Here is a 17,371-nt window from a genome sequence, read left to right on the forward strand (position 1 = left end):
TTGACTAGTTGTGGAGAGTGTTAGTGAAAACATCTAAAACCAGATTGAGACTGTGCTCCCATAGATCTGAGCATGGGCAATTCCTTTCTTCCATCCCACTTGCTCAAAAGGGGAAACAATCTGTACCAACTCTTTATTTTGAAGATAATTTCCCCATTGCACCAGTTGAACTATCAGCTCACTATCAACCCCTTTCCAGCTTCCATCCTTTTCCCTCTGGAAAACTGCCAAGTGTGCAGACCTCACTTTTGCCCCTGCACCTGCGCTGAGATGCAAGGTGGCCATGCAGGGGGCATGGAGTCTTATTCTCACTAGGGGTATGTCTACGCTGCAGCTGGGAGTGTGCCTCCAGCCCAGGCAGACAGATGTGTGCTAGCTTTTCTCAAGCTAGCATGCTACAAATAGCAGTGTGAATATTTGCCACACAGGTGATAGCACAGGCTAGCCACCCAAGTACAAGTTTGCCTGACCCCCTGGGTCCAACAACACTATTTATAGGCTCACTCCCAGCTCCAGTGCTGACATACCTTTAGTCTCCTACACAGTTGTGCTAGGGCCAGGAATGATCTGGTCCTAAAGAATCAGGTTTATAAATCCTATTGTGACCCTGATGGCCATAATGGGGAGACAGATGGGAGAGCAACAAATAGGGAACCATGCTGGTGTGTGTGTGCATGCGCGTAGGAGTAGTCTGGAAAGTGGAAGAGAGGGGTGCCCATCAAGCAAGTTAAAGATGCTCAAACCAATCCATTTTGGGTTCTTTATTTAAAAAGCTCTTCTCCCCCCATATGTAGCTACCGCCTAAAAGCTGGGGTACAGGTGGCACCTCATCAGCTGACCAAGATGAAAATGCCATTAGTGCTCCTAACACTGATTAATACTTTAAATATTGTTTGTAAACCTTAATACAATTCCCAGGCAAACAACATTGTATGTTTACAGTCTTACTTCTATCTTAACGGTGATGGAAGTGAACCCCAAAAACTCTTTCAGGGAATCTCAGTTATTTACAAACAAAACAAAAAAACTAAAACAGCAGAAAGTATGAAATTGTTAAATTATGGGCACCCAAACAACCTTCTCTCTCACCCTCCTTCACTGTCCTCAGAACCACCAAAACACGAGACAATACCACCAAAACACATGAGACTATAATCTAATACCTTAATTGCAGTGATGTTTATTAACGCACTGATTGAACTGAATGGTAGCATTTAAAATGAAGTGTGGCTTTACTGTATATTGCTATAAATAACTTGCTTTATTTTTAAGACCATATGCAGTCATTAAAAATAGAAAGGCTTTCCAATAATTCTCTCTCACACACTTTGTCTGTCTTGTCCACTTAGATTATAAACTCTTCAGGGCAAGAACTGTCTCACACTATGTTTATGTTGAGAGCCTAGCGCAACGAGACCTGATCTCAGTTGAGCCTTCCAGGCATTACTGTAGTACAAATTATTAACAACAACAACAAAATAACAGCTCTCTTGATGGAAAGTAACTACATTCAGAACAATCACTCAGAATATTTACCCCCAAAGTATATGGTTTTCAAATGTTAAAGTGTTGCAATATTTGGGGCTGTACGCCTGTTAAAGGCCAGATGCAATGTAGATAGGTTAAACCTCAGGAATGCAAGATAAGGAAATCATACTTATACATATCACTGATGCAAAATCAAGCCACATACTCCAACATTCTCCCATTCCACAGGCAAACTATGCAAATGAAGTGAATTTAAGATGACCACAATAGCAGAAAGTCCATGTCAAAACCTCTCTCTCTTACATGGTAAGTGTGAGAACAATGCAAGATGGAAGGACCATGGGTATAAGGGCAGAGTTAGGTTGGTTAAGGTGATCTAAACAGGGCATTTCCTAACTTCCTAATGTTTAATGGTATTTTTTCTTTTTATTTCCTTTCTCTATTTGTTTTTTGTTCCATAACTTGGAATTTCCTGGTTAGTTTTTAAAAAAAATTACAATTGTCTTCCCTTCTCAAGTAATTTATATTTATAACTGTTATTCTAGCTAAAATTTGTCCAGTGGGAATATACACTTAAATAAAACTAGAATATAATGATACCAGGATGCTTTTGTGAAATGTCTGCAATAAAGAAATGATAAAAAATCAGTTTAAGAAATACAGTATTGTAAAATTGAAAGTTTAACAGAAGGACTTCTTCAAGTCAACCCCAAGAGGAAAAGAATAAGTAATTTTAAATTAGGGGAGCTATACAGTATATTACTGGATATAACATGGTCGTTAAATGTTATACATTTGTTTGTTACACTGTTTTTTTAAAAACTATTTGAATCCAGGCACCTCTTACTGAGGTAAAGAGGAATGGTACTGTATTGCATTTATTAATGGCTTAGATAAATATAAATAATTCATGAAGTCATATTCCTAACTGAGGTATGAAATAGCAGATAATAAATTATTGCCTGAAACCCTTTTTCTGCAGTGAAGGCTTTAATTTAAGGGAGTGGAGTGTGAAATACCACTTTCTAGATCCTGTGTCTGATGAAATTATGGGAATACCAATGTCTTCAAAATGTGCTTACTCCAAACAACATTTTAATTATGTGCTCTACAGTTGACTGAAATTCAAAAAACAAAAAGCCCTCCACATGGGTATGATTCATCAAAAAGAAGGCTTTAAGTGAAAAATTTTCAGTAGAATTTCATTGTGCAGCGGGAGAGAAAAGTAAATAAATAAACAAACCACTGTGTGTGGGAGGGGAGCTGGGGGGAGGGTACACGCATGCAAGTGACCTGAATGCCAATACATTGGTCTGGACAAATAAATTTATGTGGAAGCCACATGTGCATACGGTAAGTATATGAGCACCCTCCTGTTGAGAAAAATAACTAATGAAATATACATTTTTCTGTAAGAGGAAGAAAATGAAATGTTAACAAATGTGGTTTAGCCAGTATCCCTTTAGAACTGAAAGTGAAAAGGAATACACTGAAAAATTCCTGAACCAACAGAATGTGAATGCCTGAGGGTCTTATTCTATTGAACTGCTAAGAATATGTTGATTTCTAGACCTTATGGCCAATGCAACTCTGCTAGAAGACTGTGTATTTTATTCATATTCTTTTCACTTGACATGGTCAGTATATTTTTTAGGTCATGACAGTATGAATTCTACTGCTAATTTACTAATTTAATAACGCCACTAGCTGTCACCTTCAGCCCCCAACTAAAACCTCTCCAGCACATCATCAAGGATCTACAATCTATCCTGAAGGATGATCCTTCACTCTCACAGATCTTGGGAGACAGGCCAGTCCTTGCTTACCAGCCCCCCAACCTGAAGTAAATACTCACCAGCAACTACACACCAAACAAAAAAACCACTAACCCAGTAACCTATTCCTGCAACAAACCCCATTGCCAACTCTGTCCACATATCTATTCATCGTAGGACCTAACCACATCAGCCACACCATCAGGGGCTCGTTCACTTGCACATCTACCAATGTGATATATGCCATCATGTGCCAGCAATGCCCCTCTGCCATGTACATTGGCCAAACCGGACAGTCTCTATGCAAAAGAATAAATGGACACAAAGCAGATGTCAAGAATTATAACATTCAAAAAGCAGTCGGAGAACACTTCAACCCCCCTGGAATCTCAACAACAGACTTGAAAGTGGCAATTCTTCAACAACAAAACTTCAAAAACAGACTCCAATGAGAAACTGCAGAACTGGAATTAATTTTCAAACTGGACACCATCAAATTAGGCCTGAATAAAGACTGGGAGTGGATGGGTCACTACAAGAACTAAAAAAAAAACTAATTTCCCCATGCTAATTTGACCCTACTGTTATTCACACCTTCTTGTTAAGTGTTTGAAATGAGCCACCATGATTACCACTACAAAAGTGATTTTTCATCCTGTTGATAATATCCCACTTTAATTGAATTGTCTCGACCCCCCACTTGGTAAGGCAACTCCCATCTTTTCATGTACTGCTATATATAAACTTCCTACTGTATTTTCTACTCCATGCATCTGATGAAGAGGGTTTTAGCCCACAAAAGCTTATGCCCAAATACATTTCTTAGTCTATAAGGAGCCACAAGGACTCCTTGTTGTTTTTGCTGATACAGACTAACACGGCTACCACTCTGAAACCTGCTAATTTTATGTTATGCATGTATATGTACACACACATGCACACTTTATGTATTTATACAAAACATACAGGGCCCGATTCACTTCTATGTTACCGCAGTTTTATCCCAGTGTTGCTCCACTGAAATCAAGTTTACAATTAAGTTAGACTGACCTCACACTTCGTAAAGTAACCCCCATCCTTTCATGTATTTATACCTGCTCCTTTATTTTTCACTTCATGCATCTGATGAAGTGGGTTCTAGCCCACGAAAGCTTATGCCCAAATAAATGTGTTAGTCTCCAAGGTGCCACAAGGACTCCTTGTTGTTTTTGCTGATACAAACTAACACGGCTACCACTCTGAAACCTGTTACTATATGTGTGTGATTTGCCAACGTGTTACTCCAGTTTTACAGTGAGAAGTCAGGTCCATAGAGTGGCCATAGTTGCCAGCATTTAATATTTTTCCCTTCTAGTAATAACTCTTCAAATAATTTGGGAGTCACCAGCAATTGCATATCTCAGGAGGCAGTTGCATCTGAGCTCAGAAGCTACTAAATATAGACATTTTTAAATCAGCAAGTCCAGATAACTTGCATCTTAGAGTTATTAAAGAGCTGCCCAAGCTGCTTGCTGGACCTTTCATGTTGATTTTCAATAAGTCTTGAAGCACTGGGGACGTTCCAGAAGACTGGAAGAAAACTAATGTTATGCCAATATCTAAAAAGGGTAAAAGGGTAAATGGGATGACATGAGTAATTATAGGCCTGTCAGTCTGACATCAAGCCCAGGCAAGATTATGGAGGGGCAGATATGGAACTCAATTACAAAAGAATTAAAGGAGGTTAATACAATTAATGGCAATCAACATGGATTTATGGAAAATAGATATTGTCAAACTAAAATGATATCTTTTTGTTGGATGAGATTAAAAGTTTGGTTGATAAAGGTAATAGTGTTGATGTAACATACTTGGATTTCTGTAAGGCACTTGATTTGGTTCCACATGACATTTTGATTAAAGGACAAAAATGATGTAAAATGAACATGGCACACAATAAATGGATTAAATGCTGGCTAACTGACAGCTCTCAATTATAAACGGGGAATTATCAGTGAGCGGGCATGTTTCTAGAGCAGTCCCGCAGGGATCTGTTCTTGGCTCTATACTATTTAACATTGTTATCAATGACCTGGAAGAAAAACATAAAATTATCACTGATAAAGTTTGCAGATGACTCAAAAATTGGGGGTGGTGGTAAATAATAAAGAGGACAGGTCACGAATACAGAACTAAACAACATGCATTTTAATGTGAATCCAGTAGCGTAGCTAGGGGGGAAGCGGGGCAGCGGCCTCTCCCCCACTGAGCACAAGTGGCACCTTGTCAATTTCTTGGCGCCTTTTTATTCATCCAGGGGAGCAATCCAGAAAAAAAAAAAAAAGGCACCACCCGCTGCGACGCTTTTATTTTACTCACCCGGCGGCGCTCCGAGTCTTCGGCAGCACTTCAGCGGCGAGACCTTCACTCACTCCGTGGGTCTTCGGCAGCATTTTGGCACCGGGTCCTTCAGTGCCGCCGAAGACCCCCGGAGCGAGTGAAGGTCTCGCCGCCGAAGTGCCGCCGAAGAGTAAACGCGCCGCAGCGGGTGGCGCCTTTTTTTTTTTTTTTTTAAATCGCTTCCCCTGTTCCCTCCACCTGGCTACGCCACTGTGTGACTCAATGTAAATATATACATCTAGGAACAAAGAGTGTAGGCCAAACTTACAGGATGGGGACTCTACCCTGGGACGAAACAACTCTGAAAAAAATGTGGGGGTCGTTGTGGATAATCAGCTGATCATGAGCTCTCAATGCGCTTCTGTGGTCAGAAGGCCTAACGTGATCCTTGGATGCATAAACAGAAATCTCAAGGAGGAGTTTGTGTGTATTTGGCACTGGTCTGACGGATGGAATACTGTGTCCACAATTCAAGAAGGATGTTAATAAATTGGAGAGAGTTCAGAGAAGAGCCACAAGAATGCTTAAAGGATTAGAAAACTTGCCTTATAGTAACAAAGAGTCCTGTGGCACCTTAAAGACTAACAGATGTATTGGAGCATAAGCTTTCATGGGTGAATACCCTATTCACCCACGAAAGCTTATGCTTCAATACATCTTTTAGTTTTTAAGGTGCCACAGGACTCTTTGTTGCTTTTTACAGATCCAGACTAACACGGCTACCCCTCTGATATTTAATAATGGGCTCTTCAGTCTAGCAGAGAAAGGTCTAACACAATTCAATGGCTGGAATTTGAAGGTACTCTAATTGAGACTGGAAACAAGGCATAAATTTTTAATGAGAGTAATTAATCATTGGAACAATTTACCAAGGCTTGTGCGGGATTTTTAAATCATGACTGGATGTTTTTCTAAAAGATATGATCCAGCAGTCCCTTTGGAGCTATGATCAGCAGAGCACAACTTACAGTATCTCTGAGGCTGCTCCAATTTGGAAGAGGGGTAAAATTGGCTCCTTGACAGCCCCAGGATCAGTGAACCCTGAGGTAGTTCTAAAGCTACTTTTTCACTCCTACCTCAGACCTGCTCTGATGCTTAATTCTGCCAAATAGAGGCTGAAACTGCTGTTGGTTGTGTCCAAGCTGCCTCTTTCCCCTGCTCCTTCTTGCTCGGTCTTCCTTCTAGCAGCCCCCAGCTCTCCTCCTCTGCTGCACTGAGATGCACAGAACAGGCAGTTGGGAAACCAGCAATGAAAGTGGTGTAAGAGCAGCAGGGGAGAAAGAAGGGCTGCCCCTGAAAGCCCAACAGCTGCAGAAACAGTGTCTCCTGGAGGGGGAACTCAAGCATCAAAGTAATTTTGTTTTCATTCCCAACTTCTCTGGATAGACAGAGGGACTTGGAACAGAAAGGAGATACTTGTGATTATGACAGGTTAGATCAGGACTGAAAATGGATAACAAATTCTTTCCCTGAAGGTGATAAAGTTGTTCAACCTGATTAAAGATGGAAAAAACAGATCAAGATAAAATTAGAACCTCTACAAACTGTTAACCAAAATTCTACTCATGCTTTTAAAGTACTCAAACTTACATGGGTCACTTCACATTAACTCTGATGTTTATTATGGAATACAGCTAGACTTGGCAGAATTTGATTTTTATTTTGTTATAATTTCTATGATATGTTTATTTTTAAACATTTAAGTTTTGTATCGATTTAAATTTTCACATTTGTGCAAGATCATGGACTTTAAGTACATTTTTTATTTCAATTTTCATAGTTGAAGGAAATTGTGGGGGGGGTCAGATAATTATTTAATGAGAGTAGACACTGAAATTCAAAATGTAAAGACTTTATAACTTTTAAAACACAAGTTATCACCATCACATGTCAAAATATACAAAAGAAAAATCCTTAAATCAAACCCTCAAGCAGCATTTTTCTTCCTTTGCCTATCTGTAAATCTCAGCAGTTGCCAAACTGCTGCTGGGCTTAAGAGCCTGTCAGCTGATTCTTCCCACCAATCAGGTGGTGTGGGCAATCAGGATGTCTCCTAGAGGCCAGTTATGCGCATTAGGTTACCTGGAGAGTGGCTCTGCTGTAGGCCCTGATTCCTGACCACACCCTCCCCTAGCGAACACCTTTGGGCCTGGTTTGTTGGGGTACTTCTGATGGAACTCACAATAGGTCCAGGACCTAGATGTTCTCTACTGGTTCTCAAGACTGATAATCTGGACTGTAACATTCTGAGTCTGCCAAGTATTGAAGACTTCCCCTAACTCACTGAAAGTCAAGGATCCAGTGGACCAAGTACTCCTCTTGTCCATGGATTGTTATGTGTGGTGGCAGGTTGGAGCAGTTTGGGTATGGATTCTTAGTGCGGAGCTTTAAAAGTGAGATGTTAAAGACGAGGTGGATCTTCAAGGATTCCAGGTATTGGTAGTCTAGTTTGGCGGATACACTGCTTGATTTAAGGTTTTGGGAAGACAGCTACGCCTTGTCCCCTATGACCAGAGTGGGGGCAACCTGACTGTCTTGGTCAATGTGGCGTTTATAGACTTCTTTGGTGGTCTGCAAGTGTTCTGTGAACTCCCAGTGCACTTGGTGTAGGTGGGAAGCTAAATCTGTGATAGCCCGTACTGTGGAACTTACTGGTAAGTCTGAGCAGAAATTGGGGTGAAAGCCATAGTTTGCAAAGAATTGGCTATGTTGGGTTGAGGTATGGATTGGATTTTTATATGCAAATTCAGAATAGCACAAAATTGGGTGATAGACTTGAGAAGTCTCCCTAAGGAGTTTGAGAAATTCCCAACAGAATCAATATATGAACTGGGGTCCCCACTACAATATAATGCCTCTTTGTAACTCATAGTAACAGAAGACATTTTCCAAGAAGAGTCAAACCATCTCTTGTGCTTTAGGAACAGAACAACATGGGATGAAGGGTGCCATCTTTCTTAGGAGGTTGATAGCAACCAGGATTACCAAGTGTTTCTGGGAAAATGGCAGTTCTATAATGAAGTCCATTGATATAGTAGACCAAGGCTATGGAGGCATGGGCAGAGGCTGGAAGAGATCTAGGATTTTTGATCCTAGGTTCTTGGTGCAGGCACAGAGCTTACAGGACCTTGTATAAGCCTTGATGGAAACTCATAGGCCTGTAGAATCTTGAAACCAGATTCCAGGCCTTGAATTAGCCCAAATGGCACACAAGCCACAAAACATTGCATAGTTTCAATGCTTGAAACCTAAGTTATCCCACTGGAACATTATCGCAAGGGTTGTATTTGAGGAGGCCATTCTGTAATTGGAACTCAGAGTCAGTATAGATACCTGCATCATTCAGGGTCTGGCAGATTTGCGTTGTGAATGGGTCATCAGGGAGCGGATGGAATGTCAGACTGCTGTTAACTGTCCTGTTGACAATGTTGGACTCCTTAAGCATAGTGGCAGATGGCTTTTCCCTATGTTCAAGACATTTAATTTGAGGCCTAGGGTATCTGCCTTCCCATTTCTTATCCCTGGGTGATAGGTAACTGGGGGTTCTCAAACTTCATTGCACCACAACCCCTTTCTGACAACAAAAACTACTACATGACCCCAGAAAGGGGGACCTAAGCCTGAGCTCACCCAAGCCCAGACACGCCGGGTGGGGGGACCAAAGCCAAAGCCCAACGGCTACAGCCCCAGGCAAGGGACCTGTAACCAGAGCCCCGCCACTCAGAGGTGAAGCCCTTGGGCTTTGGCATCTTCCCCAGGCAGGCTAAGCCAGCCCAGGCAACCCAATTAAAACGCGGTCCCAACCCACAATTTGAGAACCGGTGGGTTACCAGAAAGTCAAAGTGAGTAAAGAAGAGGGACTGGTGGATCTAGAATTGGTTAAGGGCTCTAGCAGTCTGTAGCTACTCCAGGTTCTTGTGGTCTGTCATAACTTGGACCAGGTTCTAGGCTCCTTGTAGGAGGTGGTGTTCACTCACTGAAAGTCACCTTGATAGCAGTAGCTCCTTGTAAATTTTACCAGCGGGGATTAGCTTCCACTAATAAAAGGCACAAAGGTATAGTTGGTTGTGGGAGCCCGCATGTTGAGACAAAACTGCACTGGTGGCAAAATTTGAGGTATCAGCCTCAATTGTAAATGGTTTAGTGGGATTTTGGTGAATAAGAATGGGAGCTGGGGTGAATGCCCTCTTCAGTCAATCAAAGGCCAACTGAGCCTCCATGGACTAGGAGAAGTGTGCTCCATTTTGTAGAAGTGCTGTTATGGGTGCAACCAGACAAAAGAATCCTTTAATAAATTGCTTGTATAAATTGGCAAACACCAGGAATTGCTGCATCCAGTGTGCATCCTTGGATGCAGCAAAGTCAGATATCACCACTCACTGGTAAGTCCCTCAGCTGAGACAATATAGCCCAAAGAATTCCACTGTGTCCTCATTGAAGTCACATTTCTTGAACTTCGTGTGGAGGTAGTTTTGGCAGTATCTGTCCAAGACAGTACGTTCAGAGAAAATGAAGAAGTCATCCAGGTAAATGACATCCAGGTCCAGCATGTCCCTAAAGATGTCATTTATGAAATGCTGGAAGGTTGCCAGGCACTGCATAACCCAAATGGCATGATCAAATACTTGAAATGGCCATATCTGGTATAGAAAGTGATTTTCCATTCATCTTCTTTCTTGCGCCTCACCAGATTATAATCTCTGTAGAGGTCCAATTTTGTGAAGACCTTGGCAGAGCAGAGTAAGGGGTACTGGTTAAAACCTGAGTAATCTTTCCTTGCCACTAAGAAAATCAAAGCCCCCGCTGGGGATATGGAGGGGCAAATGAACCTTTTCTTCTGGTTTTCATAGAATTATATCATAAAATCATAGGATCGGAAGGGACCTCAAGAGGCAGGACTAAGTATTATCTAGACCATTCCTGATAGGCGTTTATCTAACCTGTTCTTAAAAATCTCCAATTCCATAACCTCCCTAGGCAATGTATTCCAGCGCTTAACCACCCTGACAGTTAGGAAGTTTTTTCCTAATGTCCAACCTAAACTGCCCTTGCTGCAAAGAAGCAATGGGCTTAAATGTCATAGCCTCAGACATTAACAAGAACAATTTTTCACCCTCCTCCCTGTAACAACCTTTTATGTATTTGAAAAGTGTTATCATGTCCCCCCTCAATCTTCTCTTCTCTAGACTAAACAAAGCCAATTTTTTTTCAATTTTCCCTTGTAGGCCATGTTTTCTAAACCTGTAATCATTTTTTTTCCTCTTCTCTGGACTTTCTCCAGTTTGTCCACATCTTTCCTGAAATGTGGTATCCAGAACTGGACACAATATTCCAGTTAAGGCTGTATCACTGCAGAGTAGAGCAGAAGAATTACTTCTTGTGTCTTGCTTACAACATTCCTGCTAATACATTTCAGAATAATGTTTGCTTTTTTTTTTGTGACAGTGTTATCCTGTTGACTCAGATTTAGCTTGTGATACACTCTGACCCCTTTCTGCAGTATTCCTTCCTAGGCAGTCATTTCCCATTTTGGATTCTCTCTTTGTGTCTCTGAATTCTTTGGCTTACTGAGTAAGCCATAAAAGGTTGCTGGTCCTGGGTTGACTCTCTGGAAACAAGATTTTAAGTAAAATGGGAGTCAAAACTTACCATGCCTGACTGCAAGTGCATGAGCGAGTTATGGGTGACAAGCCAGGAGATGCCAAGGACAACTGAGGAATGCAGTGCACAAGTTAGCCCAAAGATTTATCGGTGGCCTCAAAGTGTAGTTTCCTGTAAGGGAGCCGTCTGGTGGGTGACTGGTACCAATGAAAGAAGTGACCTGCCTATGGACTCCACTAACTCATGGGAGCGGGGTGGAAATCCTTTCACTGGGTGGAGTTATGGTGTGCTTGGTCAAACTCCAGATCCATAAAATTGCCTGATACACTTGAGTACACCCGAATCTCTAGGTTGGTGCAGGGCATGGCAGAGTGCCGGAGTTAGAGAGGTGTTGGATGCTGATTGTCCATCCCCAGGGTACTGATGAACAAATATTGGTGCAAACTTGTGGGGAGAAGGAAGGGTTCCAGTCTAGCCTAGACTCCCCTTTTGGGGCTGGGGCTTGGGATTTCTTGACCAGGGCACAGATCAGACCTTGGCAGGGCAACTTGATGCAAAATGTCCTGTTTCCCCACAATATAGGCACAGGCTGCAGATTAGAGATGCCCATTAGAGATGCAGGGCTGGACCTGATCAACTCCCATTAGTTTGGGTGACAGAGAAATGACTGATAATGGGTGTGGTGTCAGCAGAGCCGGCAAGGTCCGGGAGAACAATTCTTTTTCTTGGTGGGATTTGGTCAGGAAGTCATCAATCTTGCTGAATGAGTCAACTACAGCATCCAGGCTGAATTACACCCTGGCCAGTTCATCTTTAATATCATTGTTGAGGCTGAGCCAGAAATGATAATACTGGGTGGCCTGTTCTACTAGGTGTCTCGTACCACAAATTGGAACTCTGCTGCATATTTAGTAACTGGCTGGTGTTCCTACTGCAACATGAGAAAAACATCTGGACTCCAATGAAATGTCCAGTTGTCTAAATGCCTGCTCATTATGGGAGTTCTCCAATTGTATATTTGCAACTGAAGATTGAAGATCGCCACCATAGCTCAGACAAAGTCCTCAGATTGTCCCAGAAGTTGGCTTGATTTTTCCAGAAGTGAAGATGCCCAAGCCAGGCCCTTCCTGCTAAGCAGGCTGATATTTAGTCCCAATTGGAGGTGGTCAGTAGGATGCAACTGAGGACGTAGCAGAAATAGGAGCGGATCCTGATTTAGGAAGCCATGAAACTTGTTGTGATCGCCACTGAACTTTATAGTGGGAGTGGGGATAAGAGCTGAAGTCAGTGAGGCTTGAGCTTGCAGGACCGCCTTCTATGCCTGCAGGGCAGCAACCTGGATATGCAGATCCATAGGGCTCCCACTATCTCCAGCAGAGAGATATTGATCTTTAGAAGATCCTTGCTCACTGTATACTCTACTTCCCTTATTGTTTATGGGGTTTGGTTCTGCTTAGACAGTCAGAGACTGGGACATGGGTGGCTGTGCCTAGTGAATGGGGAAGGAGTTGGGTCTAGTGGTTAGAGCAGGAATCACTAGCCCAGAGGTCAGGAATTGGAGCCCAGAGTCAGAACCATGTTGGAATATACAGAACTATGATTTCCACTCAGGGTACCATTGCAATCATATTCACTTATTGCAATCACTGAAACTATAATGCTATTAATATGTCTGAGTAGTTATATTAAAATTATAAAAAAACCCTCCATAGGTAAAGCTGCCTGGTAATATTAGCTAGTTTTTCTTTGCAAGACCTTCCAATAACTTTCTCTTCTTAACCTTCCTTATGCTAGTGTTTCTTGACTTAAAGTATTGTAGACAATTTCCCCCACAAGGTGATTTACAGTATGCTTTAAATACAGGTAAAATAAATGATATTTGTAGGTCATGTTAGAGAAAAAACATAGGACATGCTCATTCCAAAGTCAAAATGATGAAATTCTTGATATAAAAATAAACTAAAAGTAGGACAAAATACTGTTCTTTCAAGCAGGTCATTCCATGCTTCTAACATACCCTTTGCCTCTGTATAGCACTAATTCCTTAGTCATTTAAAAAGATGTCTTCTCTAAAATCTAAGGGCTAGATCTTCAGCTCATGTACATCAACATAGCTCAATAGAATTTAAGCACATGCTTAGGTACTTACTAAATTGTGATCTAAGCTCCCAGTCCTGCAATCAGGTTCTTATATCAACTCAATGGGACTCTACTCAGGAACTGATTGCAGGGTTAGGAATTCCAATCATAGCTCCATAATTCAGATACAGAAAGTTTTAGTTGGTTGTTTTTTGTCCAGAGGTTATGTATAACATACTATTATGACTGTTTCCCCAATAATCTTAGGGGACTCGATACTTAAACTTTTCTATATAGCAGAACTATGAATGCCCACCACATTTGCCTGTGCAGTCACTGCACTACAACTACATAATTTATGCTATACCATAAATACAAAAAATACTTTAAGAGATCAAGTTCTTGTCAAGATAAGTATTTCCTTTAGTTGAATTTGCATACCCCTTCTAGAGCACAGGCATTATACATGCCAACTTCCTATCATTTTTTTAAGGGTAACCAAGACATCCTTTTCTAAGTTAAACTAGATTCATAAATTGTGTTAATATAATACGGTATGTTTACTTAGTTGGGGCTAGGGGGAGAAAAACTGCTTGTAGTTTACGGAGAGCAACAATATTGTATGCTGGAGCTTTTTTGTGCTATCATTGCAGCTAAGATTAATGAGCACAGAACAAATGGTTGACATATAACTTACCCATGGGAGTTCCAACGCCATAACCTTTTGAGTCTATCAGGCCTCCAATCTGTGTTAGGTTACAGTTCCGCTGTGTGACAAACTCAATGGTTGTGGATTCCATTAGAAAGGCATAATCAGAGGTGAGTACACGCTGGATGCCTTCTTCATTACTTTTGACAAGCACCGACTGCCTCCTGCTACTCATAAAGGCCCACATCTTGTCATAAGTGGAGATTTTTGATTTCTGAAACATAAAATATTAAAATACAATATTAACACGAATAAGTTTATGACAAAGTAGAAAAAGCTAGTTAACATAGTATTTCTATAAATAATTGTATTCATTTAATACTTTATATCTATATAGGGTACAGATTTCCAAAAGAACCTTGCTCCCATTTAGACACCAACATAATTAGCCAAACCTTCAAAAACATTGATCACATTGGGTGCTTGGTTCTTTGAAAAATCAAGGGTGAAGTCCTGGCACCATTGAAATTAATGGAAGAAACTTCCACTGACTTCAAGAGGGCCAAGATTTCACTCCTGACTGTAAGTATCACAAACAATACTTTTGATCGCTTGACATTTTTGAAAGTCTGACCCTTATTTTGATGCCTAAACAGTTGCGGAGCTCTTTTGAAAAACTGACAGCATCTGACATCTTGAAGGATCTCAAAACACTTCATAAATGACAGTATATTAATAAAAGACCACGGAAATTCAATCACTTCTGGGATGGAGGGTGGCAGCTTTCTGGTCCACAGTACACTGTAACAACAATCTGAGGAGGGGAACTTCTAGCCAAATATATCATTATAAACTTTATCGATAATACTGTTTTGTTATGTGTCAAAAAACTAAGCCTAACATGCCCCTTATTTGTTGCTTCATTCACTGAGTATTCACAGGAAACGGTATAGTTAAGTGGAGATAGGACTGTGAGAAACCAGACCAGAGTTTTATATACAGTTCTGCTATGTGACCTTTGCCTTTGTCACTTTGCCTTTTGACACCACATTGCCACTTCTGTAAAATAAGGCTAATAATATGTACTATACTTTGTTAAAACACTTGAGATTTAGGGATGAAAACCACTAAATATGTATTAGGATTCCTACTTTATTGCATTGTGTTACCCTCACCTTCATCCAAGAATGTCCCAGACCAAGATTATTATTAGGAGATGTGCTGTAATGCCAATGCCTAGCCAATAAGACAAGAGTAGAAATCTGATATAGCAGACTAGTATAACCAGATTCTTCAGGGAGTTTCTTATCTGTTAATGTCAACCCCAAGCATAACTCTAATTTCAGCTCTGGGAGAGACACTGGGCAAAGATTGACACTGCAGATCTTTCTGAAGTTCAGCTGACTGGCAGCTGTAACTTCTGCCCCAAATGAGAATTAGTGGTGTACATGGGATAGAAAGGGGAACATTTATTCTGAATAAGGATGAGTTTGTATCCCTGCTGAGATAGAATCCAAGACTTATTTCAATCTGCTTGGGGACTTCAGAACATCTATCATTCAAGTATGTGAACTAACTCCAGTAGTCAACGCTAATAAAATTGACGAGTTTGACATCCATCTGCAAGAGCTCACTGATACTGTGCCAAAACATGATATGGTGTTGATTGCAGAGGGTTTCAGTGTGAAAGTGGAGAAAAAGGTTGTGGATAAGAATATGATGTGGAGACATGGAATAGAAGAAACAAACAGTCTCTTATTCATTGATTTTGGTCTGAGAATCAAATGATTCTTACAAACACTTTATATCAATATTACAGTGTAAAAGAATGCATTTGAGCCCTGTACATCAGCTCGATGGGAATCAAAATGATTATATCATACAGAAAAGAGGGAAAACCAATGTTTTCCAATTACTGCAAAACTCTCCAAAGTGCCCATATCACCATTTAATTCTTTCAACATTCAAGCTTTACCCTAAGTGCAGAAAACAATATTTTTAGCCACTGTGGAATAAACTGAACAACACTGAAAATTGGTACAGAGAACAACTTTGGCAAACCATTAGATACATTGGTGTTGTGTGAGCTGAGGAGGAAGCCAAATAAAGAGTAAGAGAGAATAAAGTGAAAGACAATCATAGGATGAAAACGTGTCAAAAATGGAAACTGTTGTTCTCTATTGAAGTATTACAGCATGTAGAAATATACAAGAGACTCAACAATGGAGAGAATACACATAACTTCTACACTAAGATGGAAAAGATGACTGATTTAAATCAGCTGGGAAGAAGTCCCAGCCACATCTGAAAAGGAACTAACACCTCTAAGGACTAAGGTAGTGAATAAAATGAAAGCAGAACAAAACTTCTGGCTAAGATTGTGTAACATGCTGCTGGGAATACCCAGGGTTGTGAGCCACTGTTACCTCTCTGCCTCAACAAGAGTGAGTTTTGCTGGCAATTAGACTGTGTGTCAACTCCCTACCACACCAGTCTGTCTTCCTCACCAGAAAACTCCTCAGGCAAACTCCAACTGCCGGCCCAAACCTTGCCTAGCAGGTAACAATCAGTGCACTCCAGCCCCCAAGCTCCTCAGAGATATTTCTCGGCACAGCCCCTACCACTGTGCATTCAAAGAAGATACTAAGTTTGCTGCTCTGTTAAAGAATCAGTACATCATAATTTATTAATTTAACTGGGGTGACTATGCCTTTCCCTTAAAACACAGCACTGAATTGGTTTAAAGTAAAAGTATGTACTTTTAAAAAGAGAAGGATTAAGTGATACCAAGTAACAGCGATAAAGGTAGACATGGTTACAAGAATATAAAAGTTAAAACACACATTTAAAAGTCTAAAACTTAATCTAGCAAGATACAATCTTTGTTGAAGATGGATTCTTTTACCCACAGTTTTTCTTTTAGCTTTTTACTGGCCAGGACCCAATTCAGACATAAAATTGCTTGGTTTCTTTGTCTCCTAAAGTGACAGATCAAGGAAGTCTCTCTCTCTGTGTGTTCCTTATATCCCCAAAGGGATTGACTTTGTCTTACAAGTCTAGAAGGTCTCCTGGGGATTCAGTCTCCTGTGTCTTTCTGGGCTGCGGGAGCCATGTTAATTCTCTGTCTCTCTAGTTCAGGATCAGGATAATCCTCATTGATTTAGCTGAATGGCTTTATTTACTGCCAATATGTAAATTGGGGTGAACCTACATTCCTTTGTGTAGGACAAAGCTGTTTATTGCGTTTACCTATGCTAGGCTTTCTGGTCTTAAACATGTCCTAGTAACATCAAACACAGGGACTTCATAACTTCACATACAATGTTAACACATGCATTTTACAATGCTTTCAGATGATATCTCACAAGGTATATTTTGTGCAAATATTGTAGCAGTGTGT

The 17,371-nt window shown here is 40.8% G+C and overlaps 1 protein-coding gene across 2 annotated transcripts in view; it reads right to left on the minus strand.

Moving 5' to 3' along the window:
- Positions 1-17,371, minus strand: part of GRIK2 (glutamate ionotropic receptor kainate type subunit 2) — a 568,360-nt gene that overhangs the window by 36,043 nt on the left and 514,946 nt on the right. For both annotated transcript variants that reach the window (XM_024198431.1, XM_026652891.1), the window contains one exon: positions 14,020-14,245. In XM_024198431.1, the coding sequence (XP_024054199.1) occupies positions 14,020-14,245 (226 nt within the window). The remainder of the gene's footprint in view (positions 1-14,019; positions 14,246-17,371) is intronic.

The sequence above is a fragment of the Terrapene carolina genome, unplaced genomic scaffold, assembly GCF_002925995.2.
Source record: "Terrapene carolina triunguis isolate 2854851 unplaced genomic scaffold, T_m_triunguis-2.0 Scaffold42, whole genome shotgun sequence".
Taxonomy (NCBI): domain Eukaryota; kingdom Metazoa; phylum Chordata; order Testudines; family Emydidae; genus Terrapene; species Terrapene triunguis.